The sequence below is a fragment of the Callorhinus ursinus genome, unplaced genomic scaffold (assembly GCF_003265705.2).
Source record: "Callorhinus ursinus isolate GAN/ISIS: 27379988/994484 unplaced genomic scaffold, GSC_fseal_2.0 scaffold17, whole genome shotgun sequence".
NCBI lineage: Eukaryota > Metazoa > Chordata > Mammalia > Carnivora > Otariidae > Callorhinus > Callorhinus ursinus.
The window spans coordinates 22,526,490-22,551,715 of NW_027397079.1; the positions used below are offsets into that span (position 1 = coordinate 22,526,490).

General features: G+C 37.2%; 1 protein-coding gene across 3 annotated transcripts in view; it reads left to right on the plus strand.

The window, feature by feature from the left end:
- MSR1 (macrophage scavenger receptor 1) overlaps positions 1-25,226 on the plus strand; it is a 91,027-nt gene that overhangs the window by 52,580 nt on the left and 13,221 nt on the right. For 2 of the 3 annotated variants that reach the window (XM_073902372.1, XM_025886315.2), the window contains exons 8-9: positions 2,974-3,027; positions 21,073-21,261. In XM_073902372.1, coding sequence (XP_073758473.1) covers positions 2,974-3,027; positions 21,073-21,261 — 243 coding nt within the window. Of the gene's footprint in view, positions 1-2,973; positions 3,028-5,205; positions 7,718-21,072; positions 21,262-25,226 lie in introns of those variants that run through there. The other variant, XM_025886318.2, reaches the window with a different exon arrangement.

The window sequence follows — 25,226 nt, forward strand, 5'->3', positions numbered from 1 at the left end:
GATAGATAGATAGATAGATAGATAGATAGATAGATAGATAGATAGATAGATAAATAAATAATTTTTAGAGCTCAGGTCATGATCCCAGGGTCCTGGGATCGAGCCCCGCATTGGGCTCCTTGCTCAGCCTAGGGTCTGCTTCTCCCTCTCCCACTACCCCTGCTCGTGTTCCCTCTCTCTCTGTCTGTCTCTCTCTGTCTCTCTCTCTCTCTCTCTCTCTCTCTGTGTGTCAAATAAATAAATAAATAAATCTAAAAAAAAAAGAAATAGCTAAACAGCTGGGCTAATTATGACAGGTCTGTAAAAATAACTAACCTAGCGTCTAGCTAATAGAAGGGGCACTAAAAACATTTGAAATCATAATGATGTTATTGAAAATATCTCCCCTTTTAGTTAGAATGTCAATTTATTACATACTATTTCTTATTTTTCAATGGCTTTCAGAAATACAATTCCTTATTTTTGATTGAAGAGTGTCATTTATAAAGGAGATTAACTCCAGGTTTTGACAAAGCTCTTGGGCTCCATTTTTAGCAAAAGGTACCATTCTAAAGGAGGAATACACCCCTGTTCTCTAGCAAGGATATTTTTGATGTGTTCACCTGTGAGAAAAAATTTCCAAGTGTCCTCTTTGAGGAGATCTCTGAGTCAGGCTAAAGTGACATAAGACATTTGTATTTTTTGATAAGAAGATTTTATTATTTTTTAAAAAGTGGTATAAAATAAAAAGGCAAAATTAAAAAAAACCTGAGTTTTTTTTATTTATCATAGGAACCTAGAGCTATCAGGATTTAAGTGAGTCATTTGCTCAGTGCCCTGGCTAGAGCAAGCATTTCTATTCTTAAACTCTCCAAAACCAGTTGTGGTATAAAAAGACTCCCAAGAATAATGTACAGCCTCTTCCTTTTTACTAAATAATGCTAAAATGATCAAATTGATTTATTACATTATCTTTTTGTAAAGAATTGGAACTTATCATTATTACATCCTTTTAAATCCCCTCTTTCCCAATTTTTGTTTAATATCTTAGACTTTTCCTCTTGGGAATCTGAAACTTAGGTACTGTATCTCATAAAAGTATATCATCCAAAAAATAGGAAAGGTTTTGAGTACTTTTATAAATTAATGATTTTTGCCAATTTCACATTACCTGAAATGACTAAATCACAATTAAAAAGTGAATATAATGATGTACAGTGTACTCATATATGCAAAATGATTAGAGGCATTCTCTGTCATACACGGATAAGGAACGGTTGGCATTTCACGAAATCTTCACAATAAAATTTTAATTGGAAACAACTTATGCTTTTTAAGTGCTCAATCTCAGTTCTCATGTTATCAGTGTAATTTTATATTTTTAAATTTGATAAATTGAGGATCAAAAAATCTTTAAATGGTAAATAAGAACAAATGTTCAAGAACAAAGACAGATGAAGACAAAGTAAAGTAAATTAGGGAAAGAAAGAAAAAAACAAAATCCAAATAAAATTTAAAACTTTAAAATTAAAAATAATTGTACCATAAAAAGTGAACAGAGATGACAAAGTCCTCTCTCATTCACTGAGAATAAAATGACAGAGAGACCATTCTAGCTAAGCTTTGGAAGATGTAAAAACATAAGAGCTACCATCTCTTCTATTCATCTCTTTATGGGCAAGATGCTTTATAAACATTGTTGCTAATTTTTAAGGTAACTGTGCAATGGAAGGTGTTATTTTTTCATTTGATAGAAAAATAAGCTTTTAGTTCAGAAAGGTTTGAAAACTTGTTTTGAGCCACATACCTGGTAAGTAGCAGAGCAAAATAATTCAAAAAGAGATTTCTAAAATTGCTGTTAGTATGCTATTACAAAGCCATGGATTTGAAACTATGTTCTCTGAGCTCTTGGATGAAAAGACAGAGGGTCTTGATTTTGTTGGGGGAAGTCAAGAACATTAACAAAGATTCTGACTTAAGAGAGTACTAAGATCAGCCCTACATTTATGCCAAGAAAGGTGATTACTTGCAAGGTAAATATTTGAGGAATGTTGGAAGAAGAATCAATAAACAAGAATAGCCTCATTCTCAGGAGATGACATGGTTACCATTAAAATCTTTTTGTTGGTACTAAGAGGTGATCTTCTGAATGTACCTTCGAAAGTGGAGCTGTGCGTGAATAGTCATCAAAGGTCTTAACAATGTTTCCAGTACCTATGTGAAGTCCTGACCCTCAAATCAAAGGATAGCATTTGTTCCATACTCTTCTGTACATGGGTGAGGTTTCTCAAAGCCAAAGGAAGTAGCCTATAGGCTTGGATGCCCTTGAGACCTTCCAACCTTCCCCCAGGATGAGGTCATCAGGATCTTAGCATTCTCAGAAATTCATTCGTAGCCCATCTTTGGGATTCTCCCCTCTGAAGAAATGGAAAACCAGATAAAGTGTAATGGGAAATACAGAATCATGGTTTCAGATGAGATGATACGACACGAAACTTCCTGGAGGAGGGAGAAAAGCAAAGTCAAAGAAGAGGAAAAAACAAGATAAATAAGCACAAAAAGTGCTGTACCTCAGTTTTGTCTGCTTTAGGAAAATGGGATATTTAATGCCTTTATAAATAATTTGAGATAATGGATGAAGGGACTTACTCAGAACAACGACAGGTTTCTAATAGGACTTTTAAAATGAGTCATTACATCTGAAACTAATGATACACTCTCTGTTAACTAATTGAATTTAAATAAAATAAGTTTAAAATTTTTTTCAATAATGAAAATAAAATGATAGCCATTATTATTATTATCAACATCAACATTATTGTATTTGAATACAGTAGGTTATGGTAAGCTGATATTCCGGGTTACCTTGTGATGCTCTGTCTCCATTTAAAGCAATTCATTTTTGTCTCCATTTACAACAATTATTTTTTTTAATAATTAAATTGCCCTAATTACGAAAAAAAAAATGTTGCTTTTTGTTTGTTTGTTTTCAAGGAAATCCTGGACCAAAAGGCCAGAAGGGGGACAGAGGGAGTGGAAGCATACTAAGTAAGTTTCTGTTGCATTGTTTTTATGTGTGCCTTATAATAAACAAGCCTGTGATCATAGTGGTCTGGGCTCGAGGAGAGTGTGGGCAACTTCAGCATCAATCCACAGTTTTCTCCAAATAAAGCATGCTAATTGGAGTAAAACAAATAGATTAAATTATACAACTCTGATTCTCATTACCCACTTGTATTTTGTTTTCCTGATGAGCACAGTTTTCTAAAAATTCCACATAGAAAATTGTTCAACTTTCAAGCCACTTTCAATCTACTGAAGGAAAATCAAGTTTATGAATAGAAACAATTGTATCCTCCTTACCTACTGACTGAGCGACCTGAAAGACTCCAGCTAGGAATGTGGACAATCTGAGAACCCTGGCCTACCAATAATCCTCTGATGGCTGGTGTTTTTGTGTTTTGTTTTGTTTTACTAAAAACTTGAAAAGTTGTGTTCTATATCCTAGACTTTCAAAATTGTAGCAGAATAGATTTGACACAGGGAACTCTGTTGATCGGATGCTGACCTCATATACATTGGCCCTTAAAAACAAATTAGATGGGATGTCTTCAATATGCCACACTCTTAAGTCAGTTGTTGTGTATTAGGCTGAATCCACACAGATCAAGTGAAAGGATTATGAAAAGGAACTGAGGAATCCCCCCTCCTGCCTTCCCAGTAGGAGCTGCATGTGATGTGTGCAAGTCTGGGGATAGCCGTCACTACACACACACACACAGCGATCCTAATCTCTACCCAAACAGCGTCTGCTTTAGACAGATTATGGCTAATTCTTTAATGTACCAAAAATCTAGCATTTTTCAGTTGTAGTTATTATTTAAAAATATAGTACCAATTTCTCTCCCTTATGGCAGAAGTAATTATTTTAACCTGTAGTGTGTATGGTTACGGCCCTTAGACAATTTAGGTTCACCACCTTGAATGCCAGCCCCATTCAAGTACATGCTTTTCACAATTGTTGCATTGTTGATGGCTCTTGCCCCTAAATTGAACAACATTATTGTGTGTCTCCTCACAGTGCTTTAGCATCTTTCAGTGATTATTAGTGTTGTTACTATTATAGTAAGATAATGGAAACATTAGTGTACCTTTTCTCCTTCCTGTCCATTTCTTTAATGTGATTACTTTTGTCTGCTGTCATACTTTCTGTCCTACCTGGTCTCCTTTCTCCTTGTCACTCTGGTTATTTTCACTTGAGCTCATTGTGTAACTCTTTTCTCTATCTTCCTGTTTATCTCTGTCTTTATCTCTGCCTTTATCGTTATCTTTGATGCAGTTTTTATCTCTTTTTCGCCTTTTCCTGAGACTTTCCTGAGCTACTTAACCTTGACTCTGGGTAAGCTTGGCAAGTAAAGAACTTTTCTATTTTGTAGTCTTTTAAACTGAACACCTACCCGGTCTTCTGGTACCTGAGGTTATCAAATGCTTTGAATGTTTTTTTTTCAGATTTGTTCAGAAGTGTTTTCAGCTATAGGTATTTTCTGGCTGTTTTGAACTTTATGCTCATACTTTCTTTGTGAAAGCAACAATAGAGATATTTCTGTGTATAAGTGTTTATGGCCTCCAGATTTCCCTCCATGCACTCCCCCTCTAGAGAGTATATATAACTCCATAATGTTTCCAAAAGAAAGAATCATAGACACTAACATCTATACAGTATGTTCTGCTTTTACTTGATTGAAGGTAATATGTCAGTCACTTGCCCATGTCAGGACATGTGGCTCTAGCTCTTTTCTCTCAATGACTATGCAGTATTCCATTATATAGCTATACCATAGTGCCCATAATACATCAGTCTATTCCCTTATCATGAACACTTGATGATTTTTGTTGGCCATGATTTGGCTTTAATAAGAAGTGCTACATTCAGCAGTCTCATATATGACCTTGTGGAACTATTTCATAATAGAGAATTTGCTAGGAGTGGAGTCAATAGTTCAAAGGTGACATGCATTTTACAATTTGATGGTTTCTTGTAAATGGCTCCAAAAAGGTTGTACCAATTTATTCTGCATGAAAGTGCCTGATTCTCCCCGTCTTCAATTAGTTCTGATAAATAATAATTTATATTGAGTTATTTTAATACATAATTTTAATATTTTTCAGGCATGATTTAAATATAAAAAGAATAATCACTGATTTCCTCTTTTATATATATGTCAGTACCGGTACAACCCCCTGATCGTATTTGGGCAGGGCCCTTTTAAGATCAGGTGGGTTGGGCAAGACACCTTCTGCTACCATCTCATTAAAAGGCCCTTCACCTCTGGACAAGTCATCAGCACAACCAACTCCAAGATCCCTTTGTGGCTCCCCCAAATGGCTTTGGTTCCTGTGTGGTGTGCAGCTTCCACATGGCTTTCTCTCCTGGTCCTTTGTGCTGTTTGGGCCTCTGTTCCCACGTTCCTACCTCTCCCCACTCCAGTACCTCACCGTCACCACCATCTCCTAGCACCCTTAGCTGGGATGCCTCCCATGTACTGACTGGTGGGCCGCTCATGCCAGTTCTCAGAGCCAGGCCAGAAGCCCTCTGCCATCCACTCACCTTATGTTTTTTGAACCCAGTTTAACCCGTTGGGTTCTAGGAGACATCTCTTGGATACTGATTCTATGTGGGTTCTTGACATTTAAAAACAATACTCTCAATAAATGATAGGATACATAAAAGAAAATGCATTTGTTAATTCACTCATTCATTCACTCAGCATATGTTCATTGCATACCTCCTGGAGCTGGACATAGGAGCTAATAAGATGACTATTGCCTCTCACCTTACGGAGCTAATTGTCCCTGGAAGCCCTAGACATGTAAACGGGCAATTCTACGATACAGCAGAATTATATAAGGGGAGGAATAGGGCTTTAGAGGTGTTCAGAGGAGATCAAGATTATTAAATTCCTTAAAATATTAAAAAGTAAATTGATTTTGATTAGCTTAGTTTACCTTCTTGTCTTCTGATTCTACAAATTACAACCTTTTTTTTTTTTCCAAGTTTATAGTGAAGTAAAGAAGAGCTTGGACAGTTCATTCAACACATTTAGACCAAAAAATAGAACTTGTTTCCTTAAATGACCTGGCTATCTGAAGCAAGAATATTTTGATCATGAAAAAATAACACTGAAATGTTTTATTCTAAAAAGCTCCTTGTATATTATACTTTAAATATCAATTATAGATCCTGAAGATGAAATATTTCAGTAGATCTGGAGATATTTTGTGTAGGTGAAGAAAGGGATAAAAATGAGAAAGGAGACAAGGTAAGAAAAGACAGACCAAAAAAAAAAAAAAAAAAAGGAACAGGGAAGATGTAGGGTAGTGTGATATTTGTGTAGGTCTCTCTATTAATTAACAGATCACATTGTCACACCTCTCATTTCCTTCAAGGTTTACACATAGACCCAAGCTTCATAGTCTTAAATTTCTAGTAAATTCTGAGTCGTGTGTGCGTGTGTCTCTTAGCCCTTCCATTCCCTCTCCTGTAAAAAGGACATCATGACACCTACCTCACAGGGTTGTTGTGAGGATCACATAAGGTATTGTGTGGGGAAGGATGCTCTGTAAAACCATAAAGTGCTTTAAACACGGGGGTACCCTTCACAGTGGTTTCTGTGAACTGGAACCGCTCTTCCTTGCTGGTATCGTGCAGACATGTAAAATCCATAATCAGGGTAGGAGGGAAAGCAAAATGAAAATGCGAGAAGCCAAATAAATGTCACGGACAAAAAGAGCGATGCTAGAGAATAAGATAAGATTTTACGATAGATAGAGCAACGCGAGTGTGACCAGATCACAAATCAATGAGTTTGTCTGAGCCGAGCTGAAGAACATAAGTTATAAATAAAAGAAGTGATGCAACAGAGTGCATGCCAGACGCCAGAAGCTGTCAACAGAGGTCAGAACAAAATGTCAGCCTAATAAAACAAGAATCCAGGCTCTGAAGGACAAAGCAGGAGCCCAAGACTGTGCTGATGAGAAAGCGCCAAGAAAGATTGAAACGAATTAGAATGGTCAGTGGTACTCTGGGTCTGCACCTGTGTGACACCAGAGTCTCCAAGAAAAAAAAATTAAAAAAAAAAAGAGGAGGTAGAGGAATCAGCCAGTCTTCAGATGGTCCTTATTATTAGAAAACTGGCAATGTTGACTAGTCCATGAATGCAAACACATGGAGATGAGTTGGATCTCTTTGTCCATGGTTTAATCAGATGTGACTTCCTATGCCACTCTGCGCTGGGGGACAGCTAAAACCTGGGGAGCCTCTTCTCTTGCTAGCAGCCGTTGGTCAACATTGGCCACAGCATGACCTTGATCCCAGAGATCGTGGAAGAAAATTCCAGGGGGACTCAGTTCACAAGTTGTCTGACAGCCCAGACCACAGATTAGGGGTTAAGGGCTTCTCTTCTCTGTTTAGACAAAAATAGATGCTGAGTGCCCAGTTCAAATGCACAAGTTATACCAACTTGAGTAATGTGCAGTGAAGAGAAGTCTACCCCAAGCTCTCATGCTTGTCACAAGGGTTTGTCTGCTCTTTCTCACCCAACTTGGAAGGGTGTTTCAGTCAAGCAAAAACAATTCCTGCTGTACAATTAAACACTTTGTGTGAGGCTCTGTCCTAAACATACCAGTTAGCAATGTGTCATTGGTTAGTATTTCTTACTGTGCTTTGTTCATGCTGATAATTAGGATGTGAATTTAAGGTGTCTTATTTTGAAACTCATACAATGATACAAAATATCAATTTGTCTTCCAGTTGATTTCTACTGAGGACTCAGCACGATATTAAGTGATTTCTGGTCTTTCTCAAAGCATTCAATTGACCAAAGTCAAACCTTCTCCTCCAAACACTAAATAATTAACAACAGTGAACATTTAGAGAACACTGGCTGTGCACTAGGGGCTTTTGACACATTCTCTTATTTAAACCTCAGAAGAGCCTTCGAGGTAGGTACTATGATTATTCCCATTTTATAGGTTGGAAACTGAAGCTCACTTCTGATAAATAGAAGAGCAGAAATTCAAAGCTAGATGTATGAATTTCCAAAGGCCCTGTTTGTCACTATGACTCCATTCAACAGCCCCACACTAGTTTTATGTATTTTTATATGTAAATGCCACAAATACATAGCATGGAGGGTGTGGAGAAAGAAGGAAAAGAGAGAAAGAGATTTTTTTTTTAATTATTTATTTGAGAGAATGAGAGAGGGAACACAAGCAGGGGGAGAGGCAGAGGGAGAGGGAGTAGCAGATTCCCCACCAAGCAGGGAGCCCGATGAGGACTCGATCCCAGGACTCTGGGATCATGACCTGAGCCAAAGACAGAGGCCTAACCAATTGAGCCACCCATGTGCCCTGAGATAGATATTTTAATAAGCAATTTGGTTTTCTAGAATGGGCCTATAATTTGAAGACACTAAGGAGACGAAAATCCTTACAATATACTTCCGTTATTTTAAATTCAAAAAATCCGTATTTGTTTATGTTTCCACCTTCACCTATTAGTTCGGCTCTTGTGCCCAGTCTCTGCCCCGAATCTATTATTCAGAAACACAGTCTCCCTGGAATACCCATGAAACTTGCGTTATCCGTAACAGGAGTTATTTACTTGTGACCCACGGGGAAGGAGCTACCCGTTAATATTCTGTCTTGTCTTCAGTCCCTGGCTCTATTTTAACGATTTTGAATGAGGTTTGGCTGCTTTGATGTTCCTCTTTTGTTACTGTGTCTTCTTTTAACTCCTCACTATACGTTTCTGGGCAGCCCACGTTAGGACTGAGCGGAGCACACGTGTGGTGTTTAAAGTAAAGCTTTTTTTCTTTTCTTTTTATGTGAGTCCCGGCATTGTTGCTAAAACACCGAACGTTCCACTAACACAATAGATGGGAATAACTCATACGTCTTATAAACTCAAATAGAGTTTAGCTTTATAGATTTTTTATTTATTTGACAGAGACAGCGAGAGAGGGAACACAAGCAAGGAAAGTGGGAGAGGGAGAAGCAGGCTTCCCGCCCAGCAGGGAGCCCAATGCGGGGCTTGATCCCAGGATTCTGGGATCATCACCTGAGCCGAAGGCGGACGCTTAATGACTGAACCACCCAGGCGCCCCTGAAATAGAGCTTTAAATGATGAATGGATCCAGCAGTTAGCACTTGCCCCAATGAATCCCTATCCCAGCTCACACAGCCTGACTCCTCCCAGAGCCAATTAGAAGGAAAGAAAAAAAAAAAAAAATCAGTACAGCTCCCGCTCAGGCTTTTGCACTAGCAAAATTTGAAATCCATCCATTTCTGGGCCGGAATGCAGGTGAAATTGACCCAACACCAACCTCAGAGGGTAAAATGGCTTTCCTGCTGCTCTTCAGAGAACTGGGTCCCAGCTTCCCATTCTGCAGTCAGTTTAGTCTTAGACCAACCCAAGATTGTTTATTTTGTGCCAGTGAAAGCCTGTCCAAGTAGGGGTTCACATTGTCCTGCAGTGGGAATCTCAACACCAAATTCCCTAGAACCACACAGTTACTTGCACATAAAGTGTCCAAGAAATATTTCCTGTTGTGGCTTATCCTACAGACTTGCCCTTTCCTGGGGCTCTCCATTTCCTTTCATTCCCAGCTTCCCCTGAATTACTCACATCTGCTTGATCCACTCACAGCCAAGTGAAACACCTGAATCCCAGCAACCTTTCAGATGCTCATTAAGCGAAATGGTTAAAGGAATCCTAATGTGAATTCTTCAGCAAAATGAAAAACACCCTTCGTCCTAATGAAGTTTTGTGTAATTCTGATTTCTCATTTACTAGAAATGCTGGAAGGTAAATTGTTTTACCTGAACACCAATACTCAGTTTCTGTACACAATATTTTTACCAGAACTCCACATGGTTATGGGATAATTCCTTTCCTACAATATGATTGTTCTAGTCCAAAACATCTTCCACACCAAACTGTCCTGTTATATTCTCCTGTTATAATCTCTTACCTACTCTATCACCTATACCTAGAAACACTATTTCTATCCCAAAAGAACATGTATTATATTAATCACAGAAGGTAGCCAAATGAATAATTAATATTACTATTGAGACATCTAGTAGGTACTCAATAAATACTTCTGTAGTTTTTAAAATAAGAATTGGAACTTCTAGAGCGCCTGGGTGGCTCAGCCCGTTAAGCGTCTGCCTTCGGCTCAGGTCATGATCCCAGGGTCCTGGGATCGAGCCCCACATCCTGCTCCTTGCTCCTCGGGGAGTCTGCTTCTCCCTCTCCCTCTGCCCCTACCCCCCGCTCGTTTTCTCTCTCTCTCTCACATAAATAAAATCTTAAAAAAAAAAAAAGAAATAGAACTTCTAAGCCTTTAAAGTAGACATTTAAGTGACGAAGTGATTATTTTTTGTTAAAGGTTTTTCACTGTGTTCAGATCATGACATAACAGGGATGGGTGCTTGGTTCTCATTTATGAATTAAAGATAAAGCTGTATTTCCAAATTTATACCCATTGAGGTACTCTATTTCTCATTTTGTTTGCAAGTACTCAAAAACACAAAGAGGAAAAAAAAGAGAGACAAGTGTATTATTGTCGGCTAGGGGTTGCTAGAACAAAGTACCACAGACTGGTACTGGACATAAACAACGCAAACCTATTCCCTCAGAGTTCTGGAAGACTGAAGTACAAGATCAAGGTGCCCTCAGGACACTGGTCCTATTGGATTAGGGCCCCACCCAGATGGTCTCAAAGAACCTTAACCTATTTCCTTCGAGCTCCTATCTCTAAAATATAATCACACTGGGTGTTAGGACTTCCACAGATGCATTTTGGGGGGTTATAATTCAGTCCGTAACAGGAAGGTATCAAGAATTGATGTCCATGTGTGTGGGCAGTCTCCTGTCTACATCTTTGCTGTGCGGGCCTGGAACTTTAAGAATGAGGAAGATCTACTTCGGGTGTCCCTGCCTCTCTGCCAACCAGTTCTCAAGGCCTAAATTGTATCATAAATAAATTTGAGACATTCTGCTGTTCTTGTAGTTATGAAAGCAATTTCATTTTCATTTGTTTCTTGTCAGTATTTTGTTTTCACATTTCAGGGATCTTCTTTTACATTATGGAATCCATAAAATTATAAAAAATTGTCAGGCTAATGCAGTTTAAGTAGACAGTAGCCAATGGTGACTAGATTAATGAGAAATAGAATGACCTGGGAAGCTACTTCTAATGTTTATTTATTTATTTTTAAATATTTTATTTATTTATTTGACAGAGAGAGAGAGAGAGAGAGAGAGAGAGCACAAGCAGAGGGAGAGGGAGAAGTAGGCTTCCCGCTCAGCAGGGAACCCGACGTGGGGCTCGATCCCAGGACCATAGGATCATGACCTGAGCCGAAGGCAGATACCCAAGTGACTGAGCCACCCAGGTGCCCCACTTCCAATGTTTATTGTCAAATAATCACCATCTCTGTATTTGTAACAATTTTTTATTTATTTTTTAAAGATTTTATATTTTTGTAACAACTTTTTAAATAGAAAGAAATAGAAACCTGGTTAGTCAAGAAACAGAATCTATTGATTCACATAAGTAAGAATTCCAAGAGATGGTTTTACTTCAGGCATGGTGTTCAGGCATGGATCCAGGAGTTCAAACTAAGTCATTTAGACTCAGTATCTCTCTCTCTCTCTTCCTCTGTGTATATATGTGCATATATATATATTATATATATATAAATTCAAAGTTGTGTATGTATATATAAAATATGTATATATAAATTCACATCTAGCCATGTCTGAGAAAGAATGCCACCTTTTCTCCTTCAGAAGAACTCTTGTTATCTCTGTTTGGATGCTGAATTTTCCCTTGACTAACCACTGTTGTATTTAGAGAGTGGGGCATACTCACTGCCCAGTCAAGTAGGGTCAATAGCAAGTGATGGGTTAGGCAGGATCACGCCTTCAGAATCTCAGAGTATAGGGTAAAAGGCCCTGAAAACGTGGATCAACCTAACTTTGCTATTACATACTATTCAGTAATATTCTTGTTAAGTGCTTAGTGCTTACTGGACACCAATGTATTAGGTCAATTCCTCCATAATGTGAGAGGTTTAGAACTCTCTTAAGTAACTACACTGTGTTCTTGTATCATTCTCCCAGTTGTTCTCAGGCTCTGGTGAGCATCAGAATGACCTCTGAGGCTTCTATCAGATATGAATGGCTGACTCAACATACAGAGATGCTTATTTCAGGGCTTTGGGTTGTGGACCACTATGTGTGATTTCCAAAAGCTCTCCTTGGAATTCCAAAGCACGAGTAGTTGAAAATTTCTTCTTTAACACATGATAGATACTTTTGTGCTACCATCACCCATTCCCAAATCTGAATTTTTAAGAAATAATAACACCAATAACACTAATGTCTATAGCACAAAGAGTGACCCTTCTGTGCCAGGTGCTCTGCAGGGCACTTTGTATGGCTCTCCTTCACTTCATCCTCACAAGGAACCTATCACTCTGCTGTTTTTCCCCTGAGGATTTAGTAACCAGTGCAAAATCACACAGCTAGTATTTATGTGGAGGAATTTGAATCTTGGTTTATCCCATTTTTAAATTCTATCACATTATATTGCATCTTAACTTGAATTTTTTTAAAGATTTTTAATTTGAGAGAGTGAGAGAGAGAAAGAGAGAGTACGAGATGGGAAAGGGTCAGAGGGAGAAGCAGACTCCCCACTGAGCAGGGTGTCTGATGAGGGACTCCATCCTGGGACTCCGCAATCATGACCTGAGCCGAAGGCAGTTGCCCAACCAACTGAGCCACCCAGGCGCCCTTTAACTTGACTTTCTTTCTCAAACTTCTTCAAAGTACATTCATGGACTAAAATAGTTCTCACAAAAGTTCTGTGAGGTGATTACAAAAAATGTCATAACACATGAAGAAATTAATATGAAAACAGGCAACACAGTTTGTCTAAAGTCATAAAGGAAGTTTGTAGCACAACGGAGAGTAGGGCTCTGGTCTCCTGGCTTTTCACGTAGTGAAGCATCCTGTTCCCTGATACAGACTGTGCCCCTTCTCTGGTGAATAAGCACTGGGACCCTCTCTTTGGAGATAAAGCATCTAGTACCTCAACCTAACTGAGAACCCACACTTCACAGTTGTTGTTTTTTTCTGCTTTCTGTGATTACCCAAACCAAATTTGCTATCCCATGCTTTTTTTCTTCTTCCTATCTACTTTGATTACACTAAAACAGCCAAAATTTAAGCTAAGCAAATGGAAGCAATGTTTCCTGGAAGAGAGAGAAATGCTCATTTGTTGGATTTTTGAGGCATCAGGTGATCTATCTTTAAATACCTGTGGACACAGCTGTTGGACAGAAATCATAGCCTTTCCTGTCAAATGCCAAGGGAATGGAGACTTTATACATTAATGTCTCCTACTGATCCAGCAAGGCAGTCCTGATAACACTCTAGAGCTCTGAACAGTTAGGAGCATAAACCAAATATAGCACACAATGACAAGGAGAATGCATATTTTCTTTTAATTTACCTCCCGATCCAATTCAAGGGGCACTCGATTATTTTAGAAAATAATTTTCTCTTCATGAAAAGTCAAAGTATCTGTACTGAGTTGTCAGTCCTGCCAATAACTAAACAGATTAAGCTTTCCTGGGCCAAATTTAAGACATTTTTCTTCACAAAATCCACAACTCAAAATCCCTACAGTCTATGATTTTAGCTTCCTAGAGTAACTTTCAGAATGAAATATAATTAAAAATTCTAGCTCTACCTTTCTGTAGTACTTTCTAGCCCAAAACACATTTTTTCACATATTATCATATTTGAAACCTCAATCGTTGGAGGTAGGTGTTATTATATGTATTTTATAAAGAGGCAAGTGAAGGATCAAGTAGGCTAAATCACTATCAACGTCTCAACAGATTATAAAGAGGGACATAGGACCTTTACGGGGTCTGGCTGAGGCCTGCATTTTCAGAAATCAGAAAGAATGATAATGTAATTTATGCCAGTTTGTGATGTGCATGTTCTAAATTAGCTCTGTTCAATATCTTCATGGATTGCTTATTTTTATGCCATATGGTTTTAAGTGAAGAGCAAAATTGTAAACAGTCTAAAAATAAGTAGGTAAAACTCCCCTTTATAAATTTTTTTTAGTTTTCCTAACTCTAAAAACTAAGACTCACTTAGAAATGAAATATTAAATAATAACAAAATTATTCTAAAAGGATAATAAATATCCTAACATATGAGCACAGTCCCTTGAAGAACACAATATGGTCTTTGAAAGGCAGACATGTCTGTTTAATTGGCGATTTGGAAATCCAGTAGTAGAAGCAACATTATAGCTCAGGATACTCTGAGGACAACTTACAGTCCCAACCATGCTGGCTTCTCTTGTCTTACTCAACCTTTCCATTTTGTTTGTTTTTCCCCCACATAAACTTATCCTTAAGCATCACACCTTTGTGGGGATCTGCACAACTAGGGAGGTATTCTTTTCAAACACAAAGTTCTTCTTTCATCTTAAGTATTTATCACTTATTTTAGCAAGATTCTTTTTAAAGTTTTATTTGATAATTCAGCTCCAAAACTGACAAATATAGGAAATAATAGCCTTCTGCCACTTTTTAATTTTCATACGTTGAAGTAATTTACTCGCACTCATAATTAAGTTCGATTTGCTCAATACCATCTGAGTTGAGTACCGTGTATTTTGAAGCAACAGATTCTCAGTCTTTATTTTAGTTATTCAGCTGTTGAACTATGGGTGTTCAGTATAATCCTGGTGGAATTTGCTAACTCATTTCCAGTATAGCCAAATATCTACCACCCAGCTATTCTGCAGTCCTCAGATCTTGGGGTTCAGTTTGTTCTTTAATAATGAAATAAAACTGAGCACCAAACTCATGTTCTAAGGCAATTCAAGTGCCTTCTATGTAAAATAGTTTGATGAAAATACAGAAAAATTGTATCCCTCCATGTATCTTCCCTGCCACCTCTGTGATACTGGGTTTAAGAGTGTTATAAAAATTCATATCCACATGAAACCTCAGAATGTGACTTTAGTTGGAAGTAGGATCTTTGCAGGTATAATTAAGCTAAGATGAGGTCATATTGGATTCAGGTGGGCCCTAAGTCGAATGACTAGCATCCTTATAAGAAGAGAAGGACACACAGATACAGGAAGAATGCTGAGGCAGACACTGGAGTGATGTAGTTACAAGCCAAGAAACGTTACGAATTGCCAGGAGCCACTAGAAGCTAGGAAAACGCAAGGAAGGATTTCTCCCTAGAGCCCTCAAAAGAAACATGGCCCTGTAGACATCTTGATTTCAGACTTCTGGCCTCCAGAACTGTGAAGAATTTTTTTTTTTTTTTAAGATTTATTTATTTGAGAGAGCACACATGAGGGGCGGGGGAGGAGCAGAGGGAAAGGGAGAAGCAGACTCCCCACTGAGCGGGGAGCCCGGTGCTCAGGGTCCATCCCAGGACCCTAAGATCATGACCTGAGCCACCCAGTCACCCCTAAATTTGTTGTTTTAAGCCACATGTTTGTGATCATTTGTTACAGTTGCCTTAGGAACCTAATAACCTAGGTATCTTTGGCTGCTACTTTCTTTCCACACCACTCATTACACAATGAGCACCAGGTCCCTCCCTTCACTTGAAGTACCCTAGGTCCACCTGGGGATCTAAGAGGATTTTACTGAAGGTTTAGTTATAATAGGAAAATGTGAGCAGAACAGTCCACAGCGTAAAGTTGAACCTCAGACTTCACTGTCTTGAAATTCCCAGCCAGCTTACACCTCAAATTTCCGCACTGGACATTGTCATTCTCTCCCCTGACATCAGACAACGCTGCCTACCTGCTCTCCGCCGAGACCCTCTCCATCTACCTTGTTCTCTGCTCTGTCAAGGGATTTCCAAAACGTTTGTCTCCTTTGACTTCCAGAATAAGATTCAAAATCAGTTACAATAATTTTCCAGAGAAATTTAACTCCACTTCTCCAAACATCTGATACCCAGGTTGTGCCTTTCTTTCGTAGCTAAATACCTCATTAAACTAATTATCTTAAAGAAAGTTTAAATAAATTTAACCCTAAATCCTAATTCCAATAAATAATAAGAAAAAAGAAAACATGACCATGAGGTAAATGATATGATAATAGTTGAAATAACTAAACTCCTCAAGAGTTATGTTTAAGGGCGCCTGGGTGGCTCAGTGCATTAAGCGTTTGCCTTTGACTCAGGTCATGATCCCAGGGTCCTGGGATCGAGGCCCATATGGGGCTCCCAGCTCAGCGGGGAGTCTGCTTCTCCCTCTCCCTCAGCCTGCTGCTCCCCCTGCTTGTGCTTGCATGCTCTCTCTCTGTCAAACAAAGAAATAAATAAAATCTTAAAAAAAAAGCCTACAATAAACAAAGCAAAAATAACCTCTAAACTTGTTAACTTTTCTTATATTTGCAATTATTTCTTCAGATTTAAATTACAAAACTTTTTGTAAATTATCTGCTCTATTACATATTTTTCTTTTGGTATCTTACAGTCATAGAAATATGAATAAGCTATTACTATATAAATATTTTATATGTTTTTATTTTATATACAGACTTTTAAGAATACATAGAAATTATCACTACTCTACTCCTCCCTTCAGAACTGGGAAATAAGAGTGAGATTGCTTGTAGAAAGTTAAACTACAATGAATCAGAGCAGAGATATGTCAAATTGAATGTATTAACATATATAAGGAAAAACGTGTTAACCAAACAGTGTTGGCCAGTCCCAGAAGCAAAATCTCACGGCGGTGTTTCATTGTAAATTAATAAATTAATTAAGCCAGTAATTCACTGATTGCAATTTGACTTCCTGTGCAGAATGCCCTCGGGGAGAAAATGGCCTTGTCAAGCAGATACAAATATCTCAGTTTTTGAGGCAATTACATTTCTCATTGTAAATTGAATTGACATTTAGTCTCAAGATTCTATTTAACATTAGTCTGCCAATAAGAAATAAATTCTCTGAACCTACAAAACCATTTTAGAATGCATAAGGCTTCTGATCATCCCTCCCACCTTGGGGCGCTCTCAGTAGTCACATCGTTTTTGTTTTTTTTCCCCATAATGGGATTCGTGTTTATCTCAGTTAAACCTGTCTTTCCTTCATGGTTTCTCTTATTGCTTCTATACATAGAAACAGTATTCCCTGTAGAGACTTGTGAAATACTGAATTCTGTGTGTTCTATTGTTTGATATTTTAAGCATTTACTGACTTAATCCACTCAGGCAATGCAGTTTACACATCAGGAAGAGCTCACAGTGATTCATTCATTCATTCATTCATTCATTCATTCATACCATAACTCTTCATCAATTCCTAAGTGAAAACCTGCATTTTATCAGGCGCTGAAATGTTAACTGTAAAGATCTTAATTTAGTGGAGAAAATTCACTAGTGTAGAGTGCTCTGGTGGGTCAGGAGTGCTGTGGAAGTTTGAAGAGGGAACCCTATCCAAACCCTGGGATTGAAGGTAGAGAACTGGAAGGTGTGTGGGGGATAGGGGAGGGTGTGGGGGAGCATTCCAGACAGGGATCAAAGCCCCAGAAATATGGGAGAACAAGGCTTATTTGGGAAATGTGAGCAGTTATATAACTGAAATGAAAAGAGCAAGAAGTGCAGGGATGGAGTGGTTCTCAGACGGACTGGAGAAGGAAGCAGGGATGAGTCATGATGTTATTTGTTCCAGGATCCCTGGCAGGAGTATCCCTACTGAAATCCTCCGTCAGTCTAGTCCACATATTGTGTGTTCAACTCTACCAGGGGTTGGTCAGCTTTTTATGCATAGGGCCAGATAGTAGATATTTGTGGTTTGCATGCCAGAAGGTCTCGGTCACAACTATTCACCTCTCCTGTTGTAGCCTAAAAGCAGCTTTAGACAGTATGTAAACTAATGGGCATGGCTACATTCCAATAAAACTTTATTTACAAAACAGACAGCAGGCTGTAATTGGCCCATGGACCCTAGTCGACTCATTACTGGTCTAGAAGGGTTCCTTCAAAATAGTAAAAAAATCATGTTTGGAAATAAAGCTCAAATAAACTCACATCTGAAATTATAGGGTAGGTTTTGTCTATCTGCAGAAACTTATCCCAGTTGGTTGAGAACTCCTTTTTGAGAAGGATAATCATTAAAGAGGGAATTAGTAAAACAAAATTTTTTAATGAATTAGGTAATTAATATCACAGATAATATTCATTCCAATGCTTTCATAGCAAAATGTCAACCTCAAAGTGTTTTAAACTTGTAAAAATAAGAACTAATATTTATACACCATTTTAAAGGATGCACTATTTCAGGACACCTGGCTAGCTCAGTCAGAAAAGCAGGTAGCTCTTGATCTCAGGGTGGTGAGTTCAAGTTCCATATTGGGTTGTAGAGATTACTTAAGTGAACTTTTTAAATAAATAAATAAGAATGTGCTATTTCTTCTAACTTTCACAATGACCTCAAAAATCCTAAAGGCGGGATACATGTTTATTTCAAATAATTCCTGGAACCCAGGAAAATGCCTGGCATGAAGTTTTGTGCATTAACTAAGAACATGTAACTAACAGCAAATAATCATTTTCTCTTTTTGACAGTTGAAAAATTTGGTCTTAGAGTGGTTACATGGTTTAATAAGGTCACAGAAACCGTGTGAGAGGCAGAACTAAAATTCAGATTATCCAACTCTTGGTTTTTTGCTTTAGTTATTCTCTGCAGTCACAATCTAGAAAAGAACACACATCCAAAAACATACTATAATTAGTATTGCATAAATACACCAAGATTACTAAAATATCTTTTATGGTCTAGACTTACTGTCTTTGCTCAAAACTCACCTTCAACAAGGAAATGGCTCCCTGCTCTTACTCCAGAAATGCAACACCATCTACAAGCCAAGAAGCTGGCCACCAAATCTGCTACCACCTTAGTCTTGGACTTCCAGGCTCTAGAACTGTGAGAAATAAATGTCTATTCTTTAAGCCACTCAGCCTGTGGTATTCTGTTACAGAGTATGAACAGAGAATAAGACAGATACTAAAGTTTGAGAACTACTGCCCCAGGAGACACAAGGCTTCTTTTTTTCTTTTTTAAGATTTTATTTATTTATTTGACAGAGAGACACAGTGAGAGAGGAAACAAAAGCAGGGGGAGTGGGAGAGGGAGAAGCAGGCTTCCCGCAGAGCGGGGAGCCCGATGCACAGCTCGATCCCAGAACCCTGGGATTATGACCTGAGCCAAAGGCAGATGCTTAATGACTGAGCCACCCAGGCGCCCCAGACACAAGGCTTCTTAATGACATTTTGGGAGGGGTAAGAGATAAAGAATGCACAGTGAGAACACTTTCATACGCTTATTTGGGCCATAAGACCATCAAGCTCATGTAATCAAATGTTTGAGTATGATGTGTGTTTTGTCGTAGCATCATGATAAACATATTATGCTTGGCTATATTTGACTTCTGTAAAAACAAACATTTGGGGGTGGCACTACTTAATACTACATGACTCTAATATTTTAAAACTTCAAACAATCCACTCCTGGATGATTGTTTCCCATTTTCTTAGGCAATTATAGTGAATGATTGGGTCACATGGGTATTTTACTTGGTAATTGAAAGTTTGAACACTGTAATAACAAATTATTTTCCCTTTAAGAATGTTTTATACTCATATTTATTATGTGAGGAATGGCTTATGCACTTGGGCATGGTTACATTAATTCAGTATTTAGCACTGAATTCTATTTTGGAAGGATCAAGAAAATAATTATAACTGTAATACCACATATTAACATGTTTGCTTTTTGTGTTTCTGAGTGGTTCAGTCAGTTTTGTCATAGGAAATGGCTGATATTCTTTGTTACTAGATTATGGTTTCAACAAGATTTATTCCAATTAGAAAAAAAAAGTTACTGGATATCTCTTGAATTAATTGAGCTTTGTAAACCCATTTCCTAATACTCCATTTTCACATTAGAGGGATATTTTTGTTGAAAGTTATATCTTGCTTTTTTATACTACAGTGTTTCTCAAACTTATATTTGAAAAGATACATTTAAATAGAACTGCACTTGTTCATTGGCTTTTATGATTATTAGAGAATACTGTTATTTTTATTTAGCACTAGACAATTTTTTAAAAAAATATTTTGTCTCTGCCTTTCATTCTGTTCTTCAGCCAAATGATTTTTAAACAAAAACTTACTAGAATAATACAGGTTCTTTAAAGAAATTTTGACTCCCCAAGTGACTTGTTTTTGTAACATTAATTACACACTTTTATTTTTCTCTCTCTAGGTTCATAATGTATATATTTTTTAAATAGGAGTCATTTCATATTTAAACCTGCACATGATCAAAATTTTATAAAAGTTTATCATATATAGCAGTTTGACTAAACATTGAAGAACAAAATTATTTTTGTAATTACAAACTGGGTATATTTCTTCACAAAGTTTATTGCTTTAGTGATTTCTCAGAATATCCAAAATAATAAATATTGTCACTACGGTTATCTTGATTCTCTTGATAAAAGATAGGATGTTTGGTCATCTATTTTTGTGTTTATAATATTATAAAATATCTTCTCCTCAACCTCCTATATCAAAAAATCACTGGATTATGTGTTCCAGTTTGTGTGTTAGTGTGGCAAGAAAATAAATCAATTCATTATATAAATTTTTCGAAATAGTATGAAAAGTCTACAGGACACTAACAAACTTGTAGCTGTTGAATTTTAAAGTCATTGGAACATAATCTTTGAAGTGTTCTCCTATCTGTAACTTATATAAACTGTATGTGTAACTCATAAATGTTGAAACATTTTACTCTTCAGTTTTGACTGAGATACTTGTAATTAAACTCTTGACCAACAGGTGGTGCTAGAAAGTTTAATATTTATTTCAATAGTGGAATTTACTGGGAAAAAATGTAATTTTTTAAGCATTATAAAACAATATTTATATGTGATTAACCACCGGTTGTTTTTGTTACAGCTCCACTTAAAACAGTACGACTGATTGGTGGTAGAGCTCCTCATGAGGGCAGAGTGGAGATTTTCCACAATGGCCAGTGGGGCACAGTTTGTGATGACCACTGGGAACTGCGAGGTGGACAGGTCATCTGTAGGAGTCTGGGATACCAAGGTGTTCAAGCTGTGCATAAAGGAGCTTACTTTGGACAAGGTAATTAAAAAAAAATACACACACACATATTTAAATGAAATGTAGGCATTCTCTAATACATAGAATAAAGTAGTGGCAGGAACATACAAAATAGGAAGAAAAATCCTACACAGGAGTTTTTTGAATGGCCTTTCCTAGAAAGGAGAAATGAAAAGAAAGATATTAAAAATAAATGGCATATGCTATCAGGCAATCTTTAATGTTTAAATTTTATTTAGACTCATCTGGTTAGTTGGAGAACACTAACATAGAGGAAAACAGAGTGATTGGTAAAGCAGAACAGGAGAAATAGGGACAAGTGAACTACAGACAATCCTGGGAAGCTCACCTGATGGATCTGGGTCTTGTGGGCATCTATCTGAGCAATCCCATGTGCTCACTCATATTCTGTCTTCTGTGGAACTGGAAAGGAGGACATTGGCTTGTTCATTTACCTCCTGGTCATATCCCACAGGAATGAGAGCTATTCTTGGTCTGTGATGGAGCACCTATATTCTGAAAGGACAGTGAGGAACCATAAAAGAGAAAGAAGCAATTATATGGGTTCTCCATACCTACTACTTATGACTTCTCCAAATCCTTTCAGACATGATGAGAAATAAGGGAAAAGGAAGGTTACTTTCCTCTCTATTTGAGGTTGATAAAACATTGAATAATTCTTTTGATGCGTGCATGTTTGTGTATTTTTACCTGGATGGCTCAGTAACCTATTATATAAACGTATTAGAGAGCTGGGAAGAAAATTTGCAGAGGACAGAAGATTTGAATGTATACTTTGGACATTTTTACTGTCTCATTTTTTTTCTAAACAGGTACCTTACAGTAGGCTTTATGTATAATTAAACATACAAGTTCTTCAATCCTAAATGACAAAGAGATTAGAAAAAATAAGCATATAAATTAGACTTTCAAAGTCAATATTTTTTATTATTTATTCTACCATCCAAATCTGATAAATAAATAATTGGCTTCTCTGAAGTTGATGTTGACAAAGAAAATTGGCCCTCTTCATTTTATAAGTGTTATTTTAGACAGATATGGGCAAGAATAAATTATGTGCTAAATTATAGAGATAAGATTATCTGGTGATGCTGCTATTCTGTCTATAGTGATAAAATAGGGGAGTGTGTCAAATCATATAAAAAAACTACAACGGTATAAGATAGAATTCTTAAATTCATAAAAGATAGTAATGTTATGCTATTGCTATGGGTCAGCATTGTGCAAAACACGTGAATAGTACCAGTGAGAGTTCACAGTTAAATCTTTATTCCTTTACCTAAATGAACTCACTATATCAGATATAAGAGGTAAATTAAAGCAGAGATCTAGGTTCCAAAGTCTTCAGAAGTCAGAAATATCATTTAGTCTCCTATGAAAAGATGAGATAAGACAAAAGAGAATGGTGATGGTGAGAATTTCAGCCCCTGGCTCCAGTTTTTTATTTGTGCCTTATAGTTTTGGATAGAAGAAACAAAGGAAATAGAAAAGATCTATAATTGCCACAACCAAATAGATATTTGGAATTTCCACATGTTCCATCTCGACTACATTTTTAGAACTTTCTCCCCAGGTTGAAAAGTATGAGCTAAAATCATTCTTGCACCTGTAAAAAGCAAAATGTTTTAAATGTCAATAAGCCAGATATTTTTTTCCCCCAGAGAAGGAGAAAACAATTAAAAAATCCCCAACTCTTGGTCACTAGAGAATCAAATGAATCAGTCAATCATTTAGCAAGACCAAACCGCCAATCTGAGTTTCCACAATGTTGTATGGGGAGAGAATTTATTTCTATGGGAACTAAGATCCACAGCATAAAGGCCATTTATTTCAAATACTTAATCACCTAAAACATTTAAAATGACTGTTAGCATCTATGAAGTGGAGAGCCGTGGTGCTAATAGATGGTATAATTTTCATCGATGGTGACTTACCTGGTGGATGGCTAAAATTCTTCAGTTTTAGGAATAACAACATGTGATTTGAACTATTAGGATGTGCCTATGTTGACAAAGTGAAATATAGTTTGCCATTTAGTCAGATAATTTAATCAACATGGGCTAGCCAAATAGCTCAATCCAAAAAGAGAAAACTATCCTAAAATACCTTTCATCAAGATGACTAATTTTATAGCTTACATTATCCAAAGAGTTGACATTTAATTTTGTATCTTTACAAAATAAGCCCCGTACTGCAGTTTATTAATCTCTTCTATCTTGAAGTAAACTCTTCATCTATTACAAAGGGAAAACCAAATTCAGAGCAACAGCGGTAGCCTATGTACCTTAATTAAGGGGAAACTAATAAGGTTTGGCAAAATATGATCTATGGAAGGAAAGCAAACAAGATGTTCCCCAGTTTCATTTCGTTACTGAATATGAAGCCTAGTGCCCTGGACTTCAAGGCTATTTTCTTTTTGTTGTTGTTATTGTTGTTTCAAATTTTTATTTAAATTCTAGTTAGTTAACATATAGTGTAGTATTAGTTTCAGGAGTAGAATTTAGTAATTCATCACTTACATATAACACCCCAGTGCTCATCCCAACAAGTGCCCTCCTTAATGCCCATCACCCATTTTACCCATCCCCACCCATCTCCCTCTATCAACCCTCAGTTGTTCTCTATAGTTAACAATCTCTTATGGTTTGCCTCCCTCTCTCTGCACCCCACCATGTTCATCTGTTTGGTTTCTTAAATCCTACATATGAGCGAAATCATACAGTATTTGTTGTCTTTCTCTGGCTGACTTATTTCACTTAGCATAATACTCTCTAGCTCCATCCACGTCACTGCAAATGGCAAGATTTCTTTCTTTTTGTTGGATGAGTGATATTCCATTGTGTGTGTGTGTGTGTGTGTGTGTGTGTGTATTTATATCTATCTATCTTTCTATCTATCTATATATATCTTCTTCATCCATTCATCAGTTGATGGACATTTGGGCTCTTTCCATAATTTGGCTATTGTTGATGATGCTGCTATAAACACTGGGGTGCACAAAGCTGTTTTCCATTGAGTTCGAAATGCAGGTGGTAAAAACAAAGTTGGAGATGATTGTGTTAAGCTTGCATTAACATTAAGGCCTCATCTCACAAGTAAAATATTCTTTTCCCCAAAGCCTTTATTCATTCCTGTTTGTATTTCTAGGGATTTCATTTCTCAAATACTAATAAGAAAAAGTGGAATTAAGTATTCTGAACTATTGGCAAGAAAATGTTTTCCATTTAAATAAGAAATGAAACAATAGAGTTTCATCTCATGTGAAATTATTTATTTGGCTGTATGGAGACAATTCTCTCAAGTTCTCTTTTTTAAATTTTTTTTAATTTTTTCTATTGTATTTTTATTATTTTTATTTTACTAAGTTATGTTAGTCACCATACAATACATCATTCGTTTTTGATGTACTGATCCACGATTCATTGTTTCCTTATAACACCCAGTGCTCCATGCAGTACATGCCCTCTTTAATACCCATCACCAGGCTAACCCATCCCCCCACCCCCTCCCCTCTAGGACCCTCAGTTTGTTTCTCAGAGTCCATCGTCTCTCATGGTTCGTCTCCCCCTCCGATTACCCCCCCTTCATTCTTCCCTTCCTTCTCCTAATGTCCTCCATGCTGTTCCTCATGTTCCACAAATAAGTGAAATCATATGATAATTGACTTTCTCTGCTTGACTTATTTCACTTAGCATAATCTCCTCCAGTCCCATCCATGTTGATGTAAAAGTTGGGTATTCATCCTTTCTGATGGCTGAGTAATATTCCATTGTATATGTGGACCACATCTTCTTTATCCATTCATCTGTTGAAGGGCGTCTTGGCTCTTTCCACAGTTTGGCTATTGCGGACATTGCTGCTATGAACTTTGGGGTGCATATGGCCCTTCTTTTTACTACATCTGTGTCTTTGGGGTAAATACCTAGTAGTGCAAAAGGGTAGCTCTATTTTTAATTTTATGAGGC